Here is a 21,972-nt window from a genome sequence, read left to right on the forward strand (position 1 = left end):
GGGTACCAAGGCAAAGGAAGCGCAGTAGAGGACGGCAGAAAACTAGGTGGTGCGACGAAATTAGGAAATTTGCGGGTGCTAGCTGGAATCGGTTGGCGCAAGACAGGAGCAATTGGAGATCTCAGGGAGAGGCTTTCATCCTGCAGTGGACTATGAAATATGATGATGATGATGATGCCCACTAGCTTGCTCCCAGTATTATATAAAATATTCATCAAGATTATCTCCACTAGAATAAGGGCAATACTGAAATTTAGTCAACCAAGGGAACAGGCAGGTTTCTGGAAGGGATACTCTACAGTAGATCACATCCATGTCATCAATGAAGTAATCGAAAAATTCGCTGAGTACGTGCAATCAGCCATTTTATTCGGCTTTCATAGATTACGAAAAGGCATTTTATTCAGTAGAGATAGCAGCAGTCACAGAGCAATTACGTAATCAAGGAGTACAGACCACCTACGTACATGTATTGGAAAATATTTACAGAGATTCCACAGCTACCTTAATTCTGCATAAGAAAAGTACGAAGATACCTGTAAAGAAAGGGGTCAGACAAAGAGAAACAATCTCTACAATGCTATTCACCGCGTGCTTGGAAGAATTATTCAAGGTATTAAACTGGGAAGGCTTAGGAGTAAGGATGAGAAGCGAATATATCCGCAACCTTCGATATGCAGGTGACATTGTTTGTTCAGTAACACTGGGGACGAGCTGCAACAAATGATTCAGGACCTTAACACAGATCGACAACGTGAATTAGGAAATTGGCGGGCGCTTGTTGGAATCGGTTGGCGCAGGACAGGGGTATTTGGAGATCGCTTCGTCCTGCAGTGGGCCTAGAATTGGGTTGTGGTGATGATGATGATGATTCATCCGCCTAGCTCGACTGCATTTTCCTCTCTCTGGGGCCCGTTTTAGTACTCGGTCAGACCCAGGGCTATCTGTTCCGCACAGTACATTACACCTGCCCAACTGGGCTGCATGATTTCGGTTGGAATACGCATAGCAGCCTTTGCTTTGTAATCTCCCGTCTCAATGTGTGACGTATGATTAGTGGTGGTAAAAGAACGTGTACGTGTATAGTTGTATGACCAATAAGGGAATTTCTTTTTAATCACGTCTCTGCTCATCGTCGAGTCGTTTCACAATGGCCCCTATGAGCGGGTACTCGGGCCCCCCGCAGCGACCAGCGAAGTCGTCGTGCTCGGGATCCCAGAAGCCTAGGCAGCTTGAACCCGCCTCCTCGTGCACGGCGGCAACGAAGGATCGCGCCCGGGCCGGGGACAGGAAGGACACCAGGGCGCCGGAGCCCCACAGGCGACCCACCGATGACCAGCCGTCCCTGCTGTATGTACGAAAGCGCCGGACGTGAACAAAAAAAAAGGGGGGGGGGGGGAAGAATGAATGAATGCAAGGAAGGAAATATCCGGGGTAGCTATAGCTGCGGCGCCGGGGCCTTTTGCTATGATTGCTGCTTCACAGACTATAGGGACGCACCTACCCAAGGCACTTTAGGTATGCCGGTGGGCGGGGGGCAAAGAAAGTTGATTTCCTTCCTTGCTGGTCGGTATGCGGACCACGCGACTGCAATTTCACCGGCGCCCGTGGTATTGGCGGTGAGGTTAATATGGCGACGGTAATCACTGTTCATTTACTGGAAGCGCTGCGTATAACACGGGCACTGACTCACGGCGATCAGATGTACTGTTATCGTGGAATCCCGTTATGCGCTTGCGTTAGTCTTTCAGGTGGCGTATTTAAACTGTCTGTCGTGCATTCGTCATCGGCACGTCTCAAAGCACACGGACCGCCATCTAGAAATTGCAGTAAGCGCATCGAGTCGCGTGCGACAAACGCACCGATCATGTGCTGTAAGTTCGTTGGCCGCTTGAGATGGTACCCGTATTATAGTTTTACTTGGCTTCACGGACGCAGCTTTTCACCGTGCTAGTATTCAAAAAATGGTGGCCCCGAAGACGTCAGCGCAGCATATTATCGCGCGTTGCCTACATTTTTTTCCACCGAGTTATCACAGTTATCTATTTGTCGCTCGGCGCAAGACACGCCTGTCGTGCTGTCCCGTTTTCTTCTTATTATTATTACTTCTTACGCAGCTTGTCGACATGCTGGCACCCCATGACAACGGCCGCGATGACCTCGATGACAAACCATCTTTACGTGGTCTTTTCTGCGCGCTAACCATATTGCTTCTTGCCGAGAACGTACCAGGGCCAACAACGGGTTTAGCACGGGCTTACCTTGTCCTGGGCGTCCTGAGGAATCGTGCCGCGCAGATGCGATCGTACGGCACTAGCGTAGCGTTGGCTGCGGTCATCGCCACGCCTGCCAAGCTGACGGTGTGGCAGGCGCGGGCGCTCTCGTTTCCGCCCAGCTCGGCCACCCGGCTGTGCCACCGCAGAGCCTCGTAGCCGTGGTACGACGGGTCCAGGGCGCCTGGCGACGACGACGGGTACGGGGCGGGAGCGACCAGCAGCGAGTCACGCCCTAAGGTGGCCAGGAGTCTGCGCAGTCGCGTTCAAGGGCGCTCAGGCGAAACCCGACAGAAGCGCCTCGAGTAGGCATGCCGGGCTGGCTAAGCCCAACATGCGCGAGTTGCGCGCTTACTCGGCTGGACTCGCTTTTAAGACGCATGCCCGAGTTTATGCATGACCCGCCGCTGCGGTGACTCAGTGGTTGTGGCGTTCTGCTGCAGAGCACGACGTCGCGGGTTCGACTACCGGATACGTGGTGGCGGCATTTCAATGGGGGCGACGTGCAAGAACGCTCATCTAGGTAGATCAAGGCGCGTGTTAAAAAACCCCCAAACGGTCAAGATCTGTCTGGAGCCCTCCACTCTTTTGTTAGTAACTGTCAGCGCCTGCGTGTGTCTATTTTCCCTTCTACGTGCTTGTGCTGTTTCTGCTACAGGAAATAACTCCAAATGTCTTACGAAGCAAAGAAACAATAATTAACGTAAAGAATGACGGAAATTTAGAATTCTACATTTCAATTTGGAAAGCCATACTTATTCTCCCTTTCATTTATGTTTTTCGTTTCATTGTCTGTTGCCTTCATATCATTCGCAAACAATGTAAACAAGGCAGAGGTTCATATGAAGATGAAGGCCGATGAAGTGCCGAGCAGTAGTCATATGAGGAATGTCCAACACTTCCACAACGGACTTGTCTTCGGAACAAGTCCTCTCGTCGAACTGTTGGCTCCGGTGATATTCCTTGCTCTGGCACTGCTCATAAGCAACGTAGAAATGTAGGCATTGTTTATACAGTTCGCGTCATTTTTACGCTGATCTTATGCAATTAAATTCGCCATTGCAACTCATTAAAACCAGTATCATGTGAAGAGTTTGCAACAATCTCGCTACAAGAGCCAGCAAAGTTGAAAAGGCCTATAGTTTGCAAGGCAACTGGGCGCTCAGCGGATATGTATACCAAAATGAAATAATCCCAACAATGAGAGTCTTACATTCAGAGGATCCAAGTGCCTGTAAAAAGGATGCTGGGTGGCATGCGTGTAACGAAAAAGGGGAAAGCACAGTTCGGGAAAAGTACATCTCACCAATGGGGAATACCCCTGCGTTCGGTTTGAAGACGAAGCAATAAGACAGTTTCTCCGCGCAACGAGTACATACGAGAGCTGCGTCGGAAATAGAAAGCAACGAAGATTGAACAAGAAGGAAGGAAGGAAAACTTTATTTGGTCCAGCAAGTAGTGATAATTAATCACTAAGCGGGCCGCTCCCACGCCGGGACCGGAAGGCCAAGCCTCACGGCCACGTCGTGAGCCTGCTGGACAGCCCAGAATTGTTCATCCAGGTCCGGGCTGCGAAGTGCAGCCTCCCACCTGGACGCATCCTTGATCGCCGAGTCTTCAATTCTTTCGCAAGACCAGAGCATGTGTTCGAGCGTAGCTAAAGCACCACAATCTTGGCAATAAGGCTCTGTATACGTCTCTGGATAAAACATGTTCAGTCTCCGTGGGCAAGGATAAGTACCAGTCTGTAGTAAGCGTAATGTAAGTGCCTGAGCCCTGTTTAGTTTAGGATGCGGCACACTGTAAACCCTGCGATTAAGAAGGTAATACTTCGTGAACAGGAAGGCAAGAGGAAATAAGATAGGCCTGTGAAGTGCTGCCAACGTACAGCAGAGTTAGACCTTGGGAAGAAAGTGGACAAACATGGGGCGCTGAGCTTACATACACTGTGGCAGTGTTCCCGGGTAAAAGAGAGATGTTCTTGGGCAGGGTTGTCTAATTGCTTCTGCATTCCCAAGCGACCCATTTCTTTCGTCTTTAGCCGTACCGCTGGGAATTTTCTCGCATATGCAAATGTGTTAATGTCAACGCTCCCAGAGCCACCGAGACGAGAACTTAGGTGGTCGAGACAGATCCCATGCTCGCGATGTTAATCATGCAAGTTGATTAATGTGTGTGTGTATGTATGTTGTTTCGTTCAACTTTTCATTTTTTTCTTTCTCTTTTCTTTTCACCGAGGACGGCGCCTTTATTGACCAGTGCGCAGCACCAACCGCATAAGTATCCAATATTCTACTCGTGCAGCACCCTAAAGGAATTAACCAGAGGGCTTCCTTTGCATTGGCTGCGTAGGTGGCAGTATATGCTGTACTCTTGAAATGACGACCGACTGATTAGTCAAAACTTGTAGGCCCACTGACTGGTGCATATAAAAATACACATAAACTGGTCAGTGTATGGACATCAGCAAAGTTTATCACCTAAGGTGTATGCACCTGGGGGTTTTTGTTTCTAAAAGCCGCGTTTACTTCGCTGCGAAAGATAATGACATCATATTAGGTGGCCCAGGAATATAGAGCAGTGTTGTATCCGGATCAGAATCAGACCTCTGACCTTCAATGCCAAAGTGAGGACGGAAACATGCGTTTCAAACATGTTGTACGATTCGTAATCAGCATGCATGAAAACTGACCTACTGCCTTTATCAACGCTTACAGGTTAATCTGCACACGCGTCGTATATTACATGCCAAAGGGCAGGTGCAGCACATAATCAAGAAAGCTCAACGCCTGTCTCCATAGACTGATTAAATGTGAAATCGTGTGAGGCCGGCATACAAGTATACTCTCTTCACCAACATTCACGATTCATGGTTCTCAAGCGGGCTAAAAGAGTCATTTCAGCGATTGAACACTCTCTCTCTCTCTCTCTTCTCTCTCTCTCTCTCTCTACTCATTAATGATAACAAATTCATGGAGAAGTGACAATTTTCGCCCGCCAGGATTATTAGCAAATGGAGAAGTCAAACCATAGAAATCTTTCTCTATGGTCAAACTGTGCGACAGGCATGCACTATGAAGTTATATTAAACTAAAATTAACTAATCATATTATAGCAGGCTTTAGGCATACGTTCCAACTGTGAAACCGGGCCGCTCAAGGCTCAAGGAGTGCTCACTTGGTGGGAATCGTGAGAGCTTCATCACTTTCGAAGCATCCCGTCATTCGTATTGACTCGAAGATTAATGCGGATATACGGAACCCCTTAGCGAAAACGACTAGGCAGCTGACCAAAAATTATCACCGCCTTCTTCGGCGCAACTGAACACTGCGATTCTTCACACGCGATCGTAACAAAACGAATATATCCTGCCAGCATATCCTCATGAACTGACAACGCGTCGTTTCGAAACGAAGTTCTTGTGTCTGAGGAAAACTTTGATCTTGGGCTAGTCGGCTCGTACGTCAGCGTAGCGCCAACACGACTGACACACGAAAGTTGGCTGGATCAGCGTCCTTCCCGTCACCTTTCTTGTGTCCGCCGCGTTCGCTACGGTTGTCGCTTCAATAAAAAACTTCGTTTGTTTCCCCGAACCCATCTGGGCGCACCCACGTGCGCACGTCGAGTGCCTCGGCGGTGGCAGCGTCCACGACGAAGCCGAGGCGGACGCCGTGGCCCCGCAGGGCGACGCGCAGGTCGGCGGCGAGGCGCGTGACGCGATCCCGGTAGATGGCCGACGGCCTGCGCCAGTGCAGGTAGGCGCAGCAGAACGCCGTGCGTCGCCGCACGTCCAGCAGCCTCGCCGTGAACTGGCCCGCGCGCCACGAGCCAAACAGCGCCGTCAGGTCGGTGTCGGTCTGGCCGGCCCCCACTGCGCCCGCACGCGCGTGGTGATAAGCGCGCGCTGAATCGGGCTCGACAGCCAACGGCCCCCCGCCACATACCGGCATCTTCAAAACCGCACCGCTGGAGTAGGCACACGCGACGAAGAGAGGACACACGAAGAAGGCGATGACAAGCAACCGATTTATACTCAAGAGGGGGGACATATTCACGCAAACAAAATTCGACTCACCGCATGCAAATTGTTGTACTGCGTAAACCGGCCACGTTGCACACGTTCAAGAAGCTAACCTCTTTCTCAGAAAGTGGTACTGATGGCGCACTGTTCTGTCAGTCTATCGATGTTTTCAAAGGCTTCGACAATCTTTCCAGTGTCTAGTAGCGCTCTTTCCCAATACATTGTAACCATGAAACACCGACCTTCTCTTTTCGTTCTGTGTGTCTGGTGCTACCATCTTTATCAACCAGCCCGCCTGCATATACTCTGCTCTAAATAGCACCAGATCGTACGCGCTAAAATCAACATAGACCCGTCGTCCAACTTAACCCTAACAATAACGGCGCATCTCTGGCGGCTTAAGCTTAACAAAGCAGGTAGTAAGGCGCAAACATCGAATGGTTTGCAAGGAGGACGCATTAAGCTAACAGCTCCGTTAAATGCACCTCAAACAGAAATATCCAGAAGCCTTTACAGGGCAAGCAAAATGAAGTTATATATATATACATATATATATATATATATATATATATACTTGTAGGGTGTAGCCTACTAGCGCTACTAAGGTTGGACCCCGGCCGAAACGTAGGCAATCAAGCATCGTTTCTTTCGTACGTGGTTCCTCAACCTACAAGTGCCTGTTCAACTACCGGATCCCGACATACTCTCACTTTCGTTTCTTTCACGCTCGGAAAACTTTTACGTAGCAGGTATTGAGCAACAGAAACTGTATCGAGAGTTGTTTATGTCGCTCTACAATTTTCTCATTGACACTTTTCATCTAAATGTAATATTCGAGAAGTTGATCAAATAATTAAAACTAATTGTATAATTAGATAGAATGAAATAAAATAATTTGAGTATCTCCAAGCGACGGTAAACAACATTACCCTGGTTCTGGCCGCCTACGTAGCATTCGCATATCTTTTAACTCTGGCTAAAGTTAGCTGGGGCACCCTGTATAATAAGAATGCATACCTTTGACGATGATTGCGATCGGCTTGCGGGCGCTGGCTAGGGCGGCAATGCTCTGCAGCGCCTGTGTATCTTCGGGCGCCGTGTTCACAGACAGGCAGCAGTAGGCCACTACGTGGCAGTAGGCGTACGGAAACGTGTCGGGGCTGTATCCCGGCCGTCGGTTCTGCTCGTGGTACACGCACACGAACCTGCGTCGAGTAACTTCATATGTACTTTGGATATTGTTGTTTGGTCGGACATGGAAGCGCGACGTGGCGTTACGTAGTACGTCGTAAAACAAACCAGAGTGTAAGCACTCCTCCGGAGACTTCTAGCACGATTTGATATGGTATGGTGTGGTATGGTACACGAAGCCGAATAGAATCATCCGCTCAGCGAAGTGTTTCGTGCCACCATCGCTCAATCGAAAAATTTTGCGGATTCAGCTAGAATCACGGTTCACTCGGATGAGGGTAGTGTATAGTTCGGGTGTTGCTCAGCATCTATGTAGAATTTCTCCCTACTTCCCTACGGGCCTTTCTCGTTACTGACATCTTAAAGGTGCCAGCCGCTTGATCAAGCGCCGTACAACACACCACTGCTCGGCTTTTTTTATTTCCTCCATACGGAAAAACTCCGTTCGCGACATTGCGGCACCCAAAATGATTCGCAGGGCATCTTCATTGACTCAATGAACAATTGAAGGTCGCTGGATACCTGACATAAGATATATACGTAACTGATTGGTAAGGTTAAGCTGACATGTACAACAATGAGTTTGCATTTCACGACATTTTTGAACATTTCTTTAGCGTTTACGTTCTGCACATAAGGTCACTGGCACGGTCATTGCGAGAAACCCTGGCATCTAAGTCCTATTCCGGTTCAAAACTTCCCCGGACTTAGGCGTGTAAGTTACTTCTTCTTCGGGAACTACACAGCAATATAAATAGAAGCCGCCATGTCTTTTTGAACGTTCTGTTAGTCACACCCGCCGCGGTATCCCAGTGGCTCGTTGAGCTGCTGAGCTCGAAGTCGCCGGTTCGATCCCGGCCGCGGCGGTCGCATTTCGATGGGGTCGAAATGCAACAACGCTTGTGTACTCAGATTTATGTGCACATTAAGGAATGCCAGGTGGTCAAAATCAATCCGGAGTCTCCCATGTACTACCACGTGCCTCACAATCATATCTTGGTTATGGCAAGTAAAACGTAAGAATCTTTTTTTTTTTTTTTTAACGCCAGTGACTCAAATATCATATCGTTATTTGCAGCGAAGCTGTATATGACTCGGTTTCCGGGATTTCTTCGTTTCCATCGACAGAACAGTCGACAGAAAACCGTTAAATGAAGTGAAGCGAGAAGTGCCTATCTCCATTAGAATTACGCATGCAAGACCCACCCCAGTATTCGTTTCAATAAAGAAAAGCACGAAATAAATCTCAAAACCACATGATAGATGATAAGGCGTGTTCGAAAAATGCGAAGCACGTATCGCTCGCCGCAAGCGTCTCCCGGCAAACATTGCGCTTGCATAAGCTGCAGTTGCCGGGAAGCGGCAACTGTAGCATACGAAGCAGGGAGTGACGTCACTACACATTCATATGTAAAAGAAGAATCCGCCTAGCAATTGATTTCATTTGCGTTCCGATAGCGCTATGGAAAGGCCACGCATAGTTAGGACTCCCGAAGAACAGCGAGGCTACAGTGCAGACATTTTAAAACCAGAGAACAGATGGTGTATCCAGTTCGTGATGAAAGAGTTTGGTCTCATGTGCTTCACCAATAAAAGTCAGTCAACTACTGTGCACAAGTCGTGTATGTATTTGACTTTAGCTAGGAATCTCTCTAAAGTACCCACGGAAAACCTCACTGTTTACCACATCGATCACAAAGCAGTTATTGTCAGTTTAAATAAATAAAGTTTTGGTACAGCGCATTTAGTTGTCTTGCTGTCAATCATTCCATGTAGTGCGTTCCTCAATCGTTAAAGGCTACGTCACATTGGTTTATCGGATCAGGTGATACCACAACTTCACTGGCCAACGACCACTGGCCAACGACCCTCGCAGCGTCAATTGGTGCCCAATTCTTGTCACTCAACCTCTCCTGCTTGGAGAGCCCCTCCACTTGCACAACTTCTGATATGTAAACCAAGCATAAACTGAAACGCATCGCCTCGTCCTACACACGAACTGAACATGCAAAAGAGGATGACTTTCATCGATCTAACTAAGCCATTCTAAGCTTCGACGTCAACGTCGTGAAAATCCCATGGCACAAGTTGTTCAAACCTTTTAGCTTACCAGAAAGAGTGTCAAGTAAGGAAAGTGCTTTAAGTTACATATTTTAATGCAGACACTTTGCATCCGAAAATGCGTACATCAATAATACTCAGTATAGGGCTCGTAAGAAGACTTAACCAAACCTTGCCCTCACATGAGTCAAAGGATTTCCTTTTCATGGTTCTCTTCTCACGAATACGTGTTCTCGACGACACGTGGCGTTCACTAATCTAAACAAGCTGTCGCTCTAGAAAGAAATGAAGGGCTCACAACTTATAAAATTACTAACGACGCGCTGGCGTGTTAAGGGGACAATAAATAGGAAAATAGGTTGGGCTGTACAAAGTAAGTTATCATTCTGCAACATAAATAGAGCCCCGTTTATCACGAGGTAAGCCTTCGTAGGGCAGAGATCATTCAAAAAAGGACAGACAGGTTAGCTTACTCTGACGCCATGACCTTTGCCGATGTTCCACCGGAAGCATTAATTTTTTATCACAAAAGATAGACCATATCATATTTTAAGAGCCTAAGGACAAAGACTGAGCTAAGCGAGTTTACAGAACCTTTTGCTGCGCTACAATGGGTCCGGTTAATTTGTAACCGTAAAGATAGACTACGCTGTATTCTAGAGTAGCCAACGAATGTAATTAGCAAGTTTAGAAAACCCTTGCTGCGCGACTATTGCCCAAATACGGGCAACCTGTCAATAAGCTGCCGCGAAATTAACGAAAGCAACCTTCTGCCAGCCTAAACCGATTTAGGTCTTCGGATTGGCTTCAATACTTGGAGTTTGCGCCAGTGTCTTCTGGAAAGTGCCCGCGCACCTGGTGTTCTCGGGTATGACAACGCCCACTCCTGCAGATGCGGCGGCGAAGTCGCCATGCTGGGGGCGCTTGCTCCGGGCTGCCTCAAGCGCGCCGCCAGGGTGGCTTCGCCTCGCGGCCGTGGCCAACGTACCGGCGCTGCGCACCGTGTACACCACGAAGAACGCGACCAGCACGCAGAATGTGGAAACGGCCAGGCCGTTGACCAGGACCACAAGGTGGGAACGCGAAGCCGGCGAGCCACCGCCGCCTCCGCCGGCTTGTCCCCGCCGGCTGGCGGTCGGTCTCGACGACGGGGACCGACCTCTGGTCTTGCTGGTGTCAAAGCGCCGGTGTCCCTGTCCTTGCGCAGCGGTTCCCTTCCGCGGCGAACGGCGCGGACTTCGAGAGGTCGTACGATGCTTCTTCGTCGGTGGCCCCATAGTTCTGAACGTTGCCTTCCTCGCTCGCTCCTCCGAAAATGGCACTTACCCACTGCGGGGTTTGCCCAAGAAACCGACGAAATAGGAGCAGGATGGCCTTTTAGAACTTTTGTATTGTGCCACTTGCGCCTGACTCGTGAATCATCTATCATCGCATGTACTGCAGTCGTCTATTTCGCCACCTCCAACATCATCATAAATACAGTGTCATTGCCCTGTATGCTTGCACTGGTAATACCTCCGGAGCGTTCCATTCGGACAAGACGTGCCGCAGCTATGGAAGAGACTTTGCGCAATGAAGAACACATTCATTCATAATGCAGACGCTTAACTAGGTTTCACTACGTCATGCCGCACGTAATGAAACCTAGTTAAGCGTCTGCATTTCGAATGAATGAGTTCTTCATTGCGCAAAGTCTCTTCCATAGCTGCGGCACGTCTTGTCCGAGTGGAACGCTCCGGAGCCTAGGCTTAAAGACTAGCCGGCCCGCTGCCACCACATAAATAATAAAACAGCCCTGTACATCGACACCTCTGACTTGTCAGTGACCGATTTGATTAACGTCTCAACACCGACAGAGTACACAAAAATTAACACAGGGTCAGTGCGCATTCACGCCTTTCTGCCTTGAGTGTCTTGTTTTGCTAAGAAATCAAAAAGATAGGTAAGTGAAAATATCGCAAATAATAATTGAAATGTTAACTGGTAATCCTAAAGTGAAACTTCTAGCTTCCACAAGAAAGAGAAATTCCGTGCATTAAAGGGCTTTCTACAACATTCACAAAACCTGAGAATCCTTAAGTGCGAGCTTGGAGTTGTCCGCAGCGTTTCCTTAGGCGATCTTATGTAGATAAACAACGCGAGTAACCAAATAAACCTTCCTGCTTTACATGGATGATGTTGACAGTAAAGGCAACAAGACTCGGTTATATTGTAACGGTTCCTTCTTATACCTGTTGGCTCGCACGAAACCCTTCCACCACATTACTTGCGCTTACTAATTGAATTACCAAGTAGATGGGGAAACGGCGCCGAAGTAGCTCAATCGGTTAGATCATCGCACGCGTCATGCGAAGACGTGGGATCATTTCCCACCTGTGAAAAGTTGTTTTTTCATCCACTTTCATTACCATCAATCTATCATTTCTTTCATTCAATTAGTAAGTACCAGTAATTTCTTCTATGTTGTCCTTGGTGTCTTTCTTGACTTCTCATAATATTACATGTGGCTTAAAAGCAGATCCGAGTGGCATTCGCTTGTGTGGTTGGTCCCAGAACAACAATCTTACATGTGTAATTTAAGGGCTACCTACTTTCGTCAAAGGTCAGGCTGCTTCGTCCCTAGACTTGACTTTTGCAAGCTCAAGCCTCTCCCTGTCTGCCTGGTCGACTGTTTATTACACCACGAATGGTGACTACATGCCGGACATTTTTGACATCATCTGTCTAGTAACCTCCTCAGTTTATAATGTGCGTACTTCCATAAATTACAGTAAATTTCAAAATTATTTGCGATCCTCAATGGCTTCCCTGATGCAAGTCTCAAATCGAAAGTGTTGAGCATTTGTTCTCTTTTAAAAGATTACTGTGAGAAATCTGAAGATGTGGTACAATCAGTTAAAACGAATTCTTGTCTTTGGTGGAAGGATGATTTCTCTCCGTGACTACAGGCGAAGGAAGGCAGTTTGGAAGGAAATGTTACATAACCAATGCCCTCGAAACTGGACGGATTATAATTTCTATGCCGGTACTTTTGAACGCACATTGCTGAAGGCAAAGGATGAGTACGACATTAAGCATTTTGAATTTCGCTCTAAATCAAATAATAAACGCGCACTGTATAGCTTTCTGCGCGCTAAGAAAATGATTTCAGGGCCGATAAATGCAGAATCCGCAGTTTTGTCTAGCGAAGTAACAAAGGATTCATTGGAGGTAATCGCTAGACGGTTAGAACGTCGCTTTTCTTGCCGACTTCTACAAGCTCCACAGATATCACCAACTGAGGACCGTTTCACGAAAACCTTCAAGTCCGAAAAGCAAAAGTGTTACAAAGCTTTTCAGCAGCGGCTCTCGGCCCCGATTAAATCACTTCGTCCATGTTGAAAATTTTATATAAAGAATCACAAGATTATTTGTTAGACCTCAATTATTCCGTCCGAACGGCATCGCTTCCATCGGAGTGGAAAATTGTCATGGTCATACCCTTGCTTAAATATCCGGGTGACGCTTAGGTGTTAGGCAATATTAGGCCTATAACTTTAACTTGAAATTTCGTAAAATTGCTTGAAAAACTTGTAAATATTCGGATGATCAACTCTCCTAATGAGCGATGAATCCTTAGTCAAAAAAAAAAGCGGTTTCAGATCGCAGTGATAAATATGGCAGGCTCATATTGACATTGAAAGCCATATTCAGCTGTCACGGTGCCAAAGGCATTATGCGGCATTAGTCACACTAGAGACCTCAAAAGCACAGTATAGCGTTTAGCACGTGATAATGCTCAATGAGCTTCGGAAGCATAACTTTCCAAAATACATTCGAGCATGGACTGCATAATTTTTAAGGAACTGAGAATTTTCTTGCTTCCACAGCGGCATTTCTTCGACCAGATACGCGCAGGCAAAAGGTGTTCCACAAGGGCCAGTTCTTTCTCCAGTCGTATTTAACATTTTAATGAGCTCCCTCTCATGTCATGACGACGTACATACTTAGGTGTATGTTGATGACATAGCGTTTTTCTTATGGGCAAAAGAAAACCAAAAAGTTTATCAAATATTACAGACATACCCACAACCTTCGCTAAATGCGAAGGTTGTGGGTTCGGTTCCCACCTGCGGCAAGTTGTTTCTTCATCTACTTTAATTTCTATTAATTTATCATTTCTTTATTTCATTTATTAAGCACAAGTAATTTCCCCTATGTCGTCCTTGGTGTCAGTGTTTGTTGGCTTCTTATGATATGACTAATAAAAATCGGGACCCTTGGTTAACCCCCTCTCTTCTCGTTTATTACATAACGAGGGTCTCGAATCCGGCAACATTGACGCCTTCAGGTAGCATGTGTGGCTTTATTGACCAGTTGCCTTCACCCAAAAAGATCACGTTCTCGTGACGCCTGCGGCAAAAAGGACGTTGCACGTCCGCCGTCAAGGTATGTGAGTGGTGGCGCTGGCTAACACTCCCAGGGTTCTACTAGGACACATAAATATCCAAGAAAGTGGATGGGGAAACAGCGCCGCGGTATCTCAATTGGTAGAGCATCGCACGCGAAATGCGAAGGTTGTGGGTTCGGTTCCCACCTGCGGCAAGTTGTGTTTTCCATAGAGTTTCTCACTACATTACCTTGAGGGAAATCTGGCGCTGCTGCGCTGTGGTATGCATGGGAATGCCGGTATATTGTGACTTCGGATTGGCATCGTTCTCGTAGAGACAGGACACCTTGAAGACGCGCTTGGCTAGCACCATTCCGTCTGTCACAATGATTCATTTTCTACTAAAACAGCGCGTGAAAAGCTGTTTTGGTTTTATTATTACGCAAAAACATGTTTTGTTTAACTATGAGAACTTGTTATTGTGTGTACGATTATATGTTACGTAAAAAGTATCAGCCGGCCGCTAAAGTTGGAGGACAGACGACAAGGTCCGCGCTCGCTTTGAAACAGTTTGTCGTCTGTTCTTGCTTTTCTTCCCGTCGTCATGCATTGTAGGTGAGTAAAGATGTAATATGCGTGAATGGAAACATTTCATGAAGATTTTACTATGAGAATGCGTTATTTGTGTAGCCATATCCACGTTTTAGACGAAGCCTCTTACAACACGAGCCAACACGAGCCCCGCAGACACATATACCGTCATTCCCATGACGGCACGGTGCCCCCTTAAGAAACCCCCATAGACGGTAGCGCCAGATTTCCCTCTAGGTGTTATAGTGAGAAACTCTATGGTGTTTTCATCCACTTTAATTTCCATTTATTTATCGTTTCTTTATTTCATTTATTAAGCACAGGTAATTTCCCCTATGTTGTCCTTGGTGTCAGTGTTTGTTGGCTTCTTATGATAAGACCTACTTGTCTGTGATATAAAGGCGGCTTGATGCGGTGCGTCTCTGTCTCAACGTTAAATAATGATCGGTGCTCGCATTTCCATTAAAAGACCCCAGATGTATTTCTCTCTCTTACCATCCAAATATCATCCCACAAGGAGAGACTGTTAATTATCGCGGCGTGATACATGACTTTTCTCTCACTTGAAAGGCGCACGCTGTCTATATTGCAACAAAGGCTGTTCTTGCGGTTGGTTTTCTACGTGTACTGAGCAACAATCGATCATGAATGCGAAGAAGAACGCTATTATCAATCTACCGCCTGCGTGTTCACCCATTATTTGAAATTTGGATGTGTGTTGTACTCTGGACCTCGTGCATGTAAACTTCGCCCTCTTGTTTTTCTGGAGAGAAAGGCCTTCAGGTAATGAAGTTTTACATCTTGAAGCTGTGATACCTTCTCTTGTTATGCGTTCTCGATTGTTAGCTGAACGAGTATTCTTGAGGTCATATGAATCCACTATATAGACGTGCAGTTTTTAGTTTTTATCTCTCCACCGGCTTTGTTTTTTGGCTTGAACTGGCCGCGATTCCATAAACCTCAAATATTTTTATGTAAGTTCTTCTAGATTAATTAAAAGACTAAATTGTTGAGGTGACTTCTGTTTGTTGCAACATCAATTGCATTAAATTTCAGTTCGATTATATGTCTTTTTTAAATGCAAAGGCACTATCTCACCGCATGCTAAGCTCTATGTTAAATTATTACGTTTTGCACATATCACTCAAGACAGTTATTGCCACTGACGCTTCCCAAAATGAAGAAAGGTGTGTAATTAGAATATTTTTTTTCTATTCTTGATTAGTTGTTTTCTCTTCGCTTGCCAGACTTGGTACCAATCTTTCTTGCAAAATATTTAGCTGAATTCTAGCCCTCCATAAAATAAGTTCATCAACACGTAGTTTTGACGGATTCTCTGCCTCTTAGTTTTTCCCTCACTGCTTCTGGTGACTACCAGATTTTGGAAGCTTTCAAATTGTTAGTGCCCCCTCATTTAGATTTGATTAGATTGGTTTTGGTAGCAGGGCACCAGGACTTATTTGAAAACGATATGACAGTTTCGTTGGCGAAGGCGTCCCTGAATGGCCCGGTCATTCAAATCCTACTGGCATCAGCTTCCATCATAGGGGCTAGATTTCGTAGACAAATGACGCTGCGGGAGTTCCACGGCCCTTCTTTAACAAACGCTTCAGATTTTCAGCGCTCGGTGCATTATTGTACTAGTAAACTATGTCAAACGCGCGCAGTTTGAAGTCGCAATCACTAGACTGTGCTGCCACATTCCATTTCTACATTTTTACCTACACAGAGCTGGTCTGGTTCTTTCACCAAACTGTCCCTCTTGCCGGGAACATGAAATAATAGAGTATTTTCTCATTGATTGGCAAATATTTTCTGATTTGCGAAAAAGAACCTTAAAGGCGCCGTTCTGTCTTCGATTAGACTTAAATGTTCCTAATGTACTATATTTGGAGGTCTCGACCCTCAAGCACAGTGACAGCAAGGTTGGCGACGCCGTTTAGAATGTTATTGCAGAGCCAGAGAGATTTCGACTATAAAATCAGAACTTAAGGTTTTATTATATTTCTACAAAACCCATTTCGATTAGTTATATTTTTGGGTTCATTTATTGCTTCATTCTGTTAAAATTATAAGCTAGAACTTATCTATTCATTCTCATGCACCTATTCACAAATCTTGTTTACATTATAACCCTTTTCAATGCCCTCATGGTTATACAAAACTACATCTACCTCTTATGTCGCCTTGTATTTTCTCACTTCTTATTTTAAATGTACCTACTGCATCACGGACAATCCCCCGTTATGGGTAGGCGCCATATTATGGAAATTGTCAACAACAACAACAACAACAACAACACCCACACGCGGCGACCACCTCAAAAAGGTTGTTGGCCTTGGCACGATCAAAGTATACGTGCGACTGCGGCCTAATAGTTAGGAAAGTAGGCATATAAAGGCTAGAAATGTTTGCTTTAATCAAGAAATGATGATGGATTGCTCAGACCTGTCCGATATCTTCAAGACAGGAGCGTTATTTTACTCCAGTAGCTGTTACAGTGGGGTCCCTCCCAATAATGTTATAGTGTAACAGGCGTTGAATTGCATTCAACGCAAATGGAATGCAGTCCCCAAGACATAATAAGATTCCAAACCAGCCTCGCGATTTGTCCACACGTCCCCAGTGTCCCAGCCGAGCACGATGTAAACTTTTAGAAGAACAAAGCAAAAAAAAAAACACTTTCCAGTTGATGGCACAGCGCAGTTCGACATGCTGCGAAGATCTGCGAGGCATTTTACTCGATAAAGAATGCAGGCATACAGTGCATTCACTGATACGTGTACGCAATCTTCGGTTTGAATACTGCTGAGAATCGGTCCAGGAAAACGTGATCACACATTCCAATACTACAGAGGAAAACTTCCTTCTACGTCTCTGACTTCACACCTTCATTCTTCTGTTACCTAGTGTGGCAGTCCGGGCTTGTTCGTGCGTCATCTCGGAATGCCGCAGTAGCGCGAACAAGACGAGGACACAGAAGAGAGCGCCATGTCTGTGTGTTCATGCTCCATCCTGTGTCCTTGTCTTGCTTGCGCAAGACTCGCAATAATGCGTGAGTCTGCAAGAAAAGTTAACCACTAGCGCTGCATGCTTATTAGTAATTGGGCCAAGAATTCGAAAGACGACCACAAAGTAGCGCAGTCAGCAAAATAAGCTCATATATGTTCACCTGTATCTTCATCTGTGTATACTTGGCGAAGTATACGTAGACACTTAAAGCCAATTTCCTAGACTTATTACACTTACATGACTACAGCCAAGATGTCATCGCGACTGTGGCTGGCGTCAGAAATTTTTTTAACAACCTAATAATATAATCTACTTCTGTCACTTGCGGCTTCAATTACACCGTACTAAGTATCTATCGTCGAGAATTTCACTGGTTCTGTCGGAGCTTTTTCAGCCATTTCTCTCGACTGGTACCCTTCCCCATGACTGCAGAGTTGCTGAAGTCCAATCCGGTGTCTGGTCTTTGCCACTCAACTACCCACCCATTTCATTAACCAGCACTATTTGTAATCTTCTTGAGCATATAATTAAATCCCATGTCATCATCTACTTTCAGGAGCATAGCATCGGCGACAAATACCAACACGGTTTTTCAAGGGGTTTATTGACGTGACGCTCAACCATGAGTTACGTCCATAATTCATGGATTCATCCATGAGTTACTATCCTCAGTAGACGTTAGTGGTCAAGTTGACGCAGTTCTTCTTTATTACTCGAAGGCCTTCGACTGTGTTCCTCACCACAGGCTTCTCCACAAACTTACAGAACTAAACATCGATACGAATATTGTTATACCCACCGTAGTTGCTTAGTGGCGTTGGTGTTGCGCTGCTAAGCACGAGGTCGCGGGATCAAATCCCGGTGACGGCGGCCGCATTTCAGTGGCGGCGAAATGCAAAGACACCCGTGCACTCACGGTAAGGTTCCTAACAGCGCTGTACAAGACGCGGACAAAATGAAGGTGAAAAACAACACGGCGCCGTGTTGTCATTTTTTACCTTCCTTTTATCCGTGTCTTGTGTTGCCCTGTTACGAACCTTACGATGAATCCTAACCAACTGGCCCAACTTACCGTGTTGAACGCCCGTGTACTTAGATTTAGGTACACGTTAAAGAATCCAAGGTGGTTAAAGAACTACAGCGTGCCTCAAAATATTATCGCGGTTTCGGCACGTAAAACCTCATAATTCTAAATATTGTAAGTTGGATTGAAGATTTTGTTTATTTTAGAACGCAATATGCAGAATGCAGATTGCAAACAACTATACCTCCTCTCCAGCCTACGTCAAGTCTGCGATACCCCAGCATAGCGTTCTTGGGTCTTTGTTCTTTTTTTTCTCATCTATATTACTGATTTACCTAACTGTGTTTCTTCAAAAATTTGAGCCTTCGCTATTAACTGCGTAATATGCCATATACTTTTAAGTGAGACTGACTGGACCGTTCTCCAATGCGACCATCACGCAATTAGCGCGCGGCCTAACATAGTCACTGTTACTGACACCCACAAATTTTATGAGCTTGTGAGCAAGGAGTTCTGCAGCGCGTCATGGATTTCCTGCTTCCTTTTTTTGCCCTTTCTATTTCTGTGTCCGCCGCTTGCAATACACTTTAATAAGAAATTTACGGTTGCTTAACGTGTCACATCGCATGATGATGATGATGATGATGATGGTGACGACGACGACGATGATGATGATATATGGGGTTTTATGGCGCAAGAGCCGATTAGTGTTATACCTTGTTAATTTGCTTGTGCAGTCTCATATATTGCCATGTCTGCATACCTTGCTTTGCATTAAAAACATGCATATTGGCACGTATAATACTGTTTTACTAAACGTGAACAGCAGAAGACCCCCGACAACGGGACTCACACACAGCGCACTCTCAAGTGACTATGCATGCGTTAAAGTCGTCATCGTCTCTAGTGCTCAGCGCAGAAACTTTAGACAAGACGGACAATAGAAGAGCCACACACGTGTCTATCTGTGCTAAGTACTTCGAAATATGTACCAGCAAGGCCAGCAGTCAACCCTTGCCAAGTCAACCTTCTTTTGTCCACGTTTAGCAAACGCCTCAAGTGTCCGATTTTGCTCAATCAACTCACCTAACTGTTTAAAAACTATGAAACACCAGCGTACCAGTCGGGTAAGCATTCAAGTAGAGCTGGGTGCCTATATATTATTGTATGCACATCGAAATGAATCTATAGCACATATTGCAGCAAAGACAATCTCAGATTGCAATTATCCGAAATGAGAGAAGAATGAGCCATGGAAAAGTACATCACACGTTGCTTCCATTTCTTGAGGACGCTACAACCACTACTACTACCACTGCCACAATCATCTCCATCAATCAATCAGTCATATTATTTTGTCTATTTGAGCAAACAGACAGAGGAGAGGCGCATAAAAATTGAGAATCGGCATCTTGACGAACCAGCAGCCCCACTTGTTGTAGGCTTCACAGCAGTACGAAGGCACAATTAGATTACATCATCTGTACGCAAGTAACAACATAACAAATGTAATAACGTAATTAAAGATTACTTCGCAAGAAATGATTACAGATTACATCATAGAAAAGAAAATAACAACTTAATGAATACAAAAACCTAATGGAAAAGAATGTCTTTGTTATAGCGTGATGGTGTTGCGGTAACAATGTTCAGTCCTAACTTGCTTGAAGCACAGGTAACGAAATGAATATGTGCAAATTCATAATGGTTCAAAAGACATGGCAACACGTAGGCCCTTTTCGTGGCGTAGTTTGCTCTAAAGGAACGAGATGGCGTTTCCGGTGGTGCACCGCACGTTGCCTCGAGTGAAAATGCTAGAATGCGGCACGATTACCGCTTCTACACTGCTACTGTGCGGTCAGCAGTCGGGAACACAACTGGGTGATCACTACTCGGTCGAAAGACGCGGCGAGTTCATGCATGCGCGCGCAGGGCCTCATCAGGTCAGAAGCGTTCACGCAGGCCAGTCGCCCTCAAGGAAGGCAAAAGTGCCCTCACAGCTTTGTGAGGGAGCGGGACGGTCTTCAAGTAGCGCCTGCACGGATAACGGCCGATCGTCCAATCGTTGCACTGCGATAGATGATAGTGTTTGTCTTTCCGACTGAAATAGACGACAGTGGCACAATAAACGTTTGATGTTCTCTTCGCTGCCGCAGACGTCACACGCAGCACTGTCGGTCCTTCCAATCAATGTAGTGTAAGCCTTCGTGAAAGCCACTACCAACCACAGCCGGTATAGAAGCGATGCCTCAAGTCGGTGAAGCCCAGGGGGAGGTCGGAGTTTGAAGAAGGGTTCAGTTCGCGTAACCTGGTGCGCCTTATGTTTGGGGTGTTCCGCTCTGTTAAAGAGAGCATGCGCGCTAGGTGACAAAGCTACCTTGCAGCATCTGTCCTGCAATGGGAACGCTATGTTCTTCTTGATGTAACTCTCGGCCAGCTTTATTTGCGTGATCATATCCACTGATACCGCAATGGCCAGGCAGCCACTGAAAAATAATTTCGTGACCTTTTTGTTTGACGTCGTGGTTAAGTTTGACATTTGCGCACATTAGCCGTTCATGAGCTCTGCGAAGGAGAACTGACTGCATAGTGTGTAAAGCGGATCTCGAGTCGGAAAACACGGCTCATGTACCAGGACTCTCTGTGTCACTAAATTGAAGTGCATGCATTGCGCAGAGCCGTGAGTTATGCAGCCGCGGGCGTCGTGGCATATGACGTCTTGAAACGCAGTGTTACTCCTCCTGTCAATATAAACACAGCACCACAAGAACTGCTCGATAATGTCAATACATAAATATAGATGTATACGTATTTGTACTTATTTGTGCGTACGCATGTGTATTTCTCGTCCAACAGGAGTAAGCTCATTTGTTTTAGTGCACAGGGCAGTATATCTTACTTTTTCTAAAGTCCTGTAATTTTGAGGTGCACTTCAAGACAGCACAAACACCATGGAGGAGGCACCGCCCTGGCCGCAGGAGCGTACCCCGATGTAAGAGAGGCACGATATGCACTGGCAGTTGTATCTATATAACGCACGGGGTTTTTCCATGGTGATTCCGGCGAGATGGTGAGAAGAGGTCTGGGCGATGTTCCTGACGTGCGCACGTATTGTCTCGACGGCGATGTGTGTCGTGATCGAATAATCTTGAACAATGGCAATAGTTTCAGCCGTTGACGCACTACGTGGTGTTCCAAGGCATAACCGTCTAGGAGCTTGGGCCTGAATGTTCTGTACTGTACGCAAATTAGTCTTACAGGTGTTTGGATATAACCGGTAGGCTGTATCGAAGGAGTCCAACAAACAACACGCTGTACAGCTGTAACATGAATTGTGTGGACCTCCCCCTACCCCTGCCCCCACCCCACTGTCCTTTCTTGCAAGAAACTTGAACAGATGAGAAACAGCAATCAGTCGCTTTTTCACAGA

At 46.1% G+C, this 21,972-nt stretch overlaps 1 protein-coding gene across 1 annotated transcript; it reads right to left on the minus strand.

Annotated features, from left to right (window-relative positions):
* Nucleotides 1-1,113: 1,113 nt before the first annotated feature.
* Nucleotides 1,114-10,823, minus strand: LOC142570299 (uncharacterized). The gene is made up of 4 exons (XM_075678692.1): nucleotides 10,431-10,823; nucleotides 7,312-7,499; nucleotides 2,262-2,525; nucleotides 1,114-1,348 (listed from the first exon to the last, which is right to left on the minus strand). The coding sequence occupies exons 1-4, from the start codon at nucleotides 10,821-10,823 to the stop codon at nucleotides 1,114-1,116; spliced, it is 1,080 nt and encodes a 359-aa protein (XP_075534807.1).
* Nucleotides 10,824-21,972: the final 11,149 nt, after the last annotated feature.

The sequence above is a fragment of the Dermacentor variabilis genome, chromosome 2 (assembly GCF_050947875.1).
Source record: "Dermacentor variabilis isolate Ectoservices chromosome 2, ASM5094787v1, whole genome shotgun sequence".
NCBI classification, from domain to species: domain Eukaryota; kingdom Metazoa; phylum Arthropoda; class Arachnida; order Ixodida; family Ixodidae; genus Dermacentor; species Dermacentor variabilis.

Coding starts and splice junctions, on each gene's coding strand:
- LOC142570299 (XM_075678692.1), bottom strand. CDS start 10,823: ATGGGGCCACCGACGAAGAAGCATCGTACGACCTCTCGAAGTCCGCGC. Junction 7,500..10,430: donor TCGCCGCCGCATCTGCAGGA/GTGGGCGTTGTC, acceptor TACTCGACGCAG/GTTCGTGTGCGTGTACCACG. Junction 2,526..7,311: donor GATCGCAATCATCGTCAAAG/GTATGCATTCTT, acceptor GCGACTGCGCAG/ACTCCTGGCCACCTTAGGGC.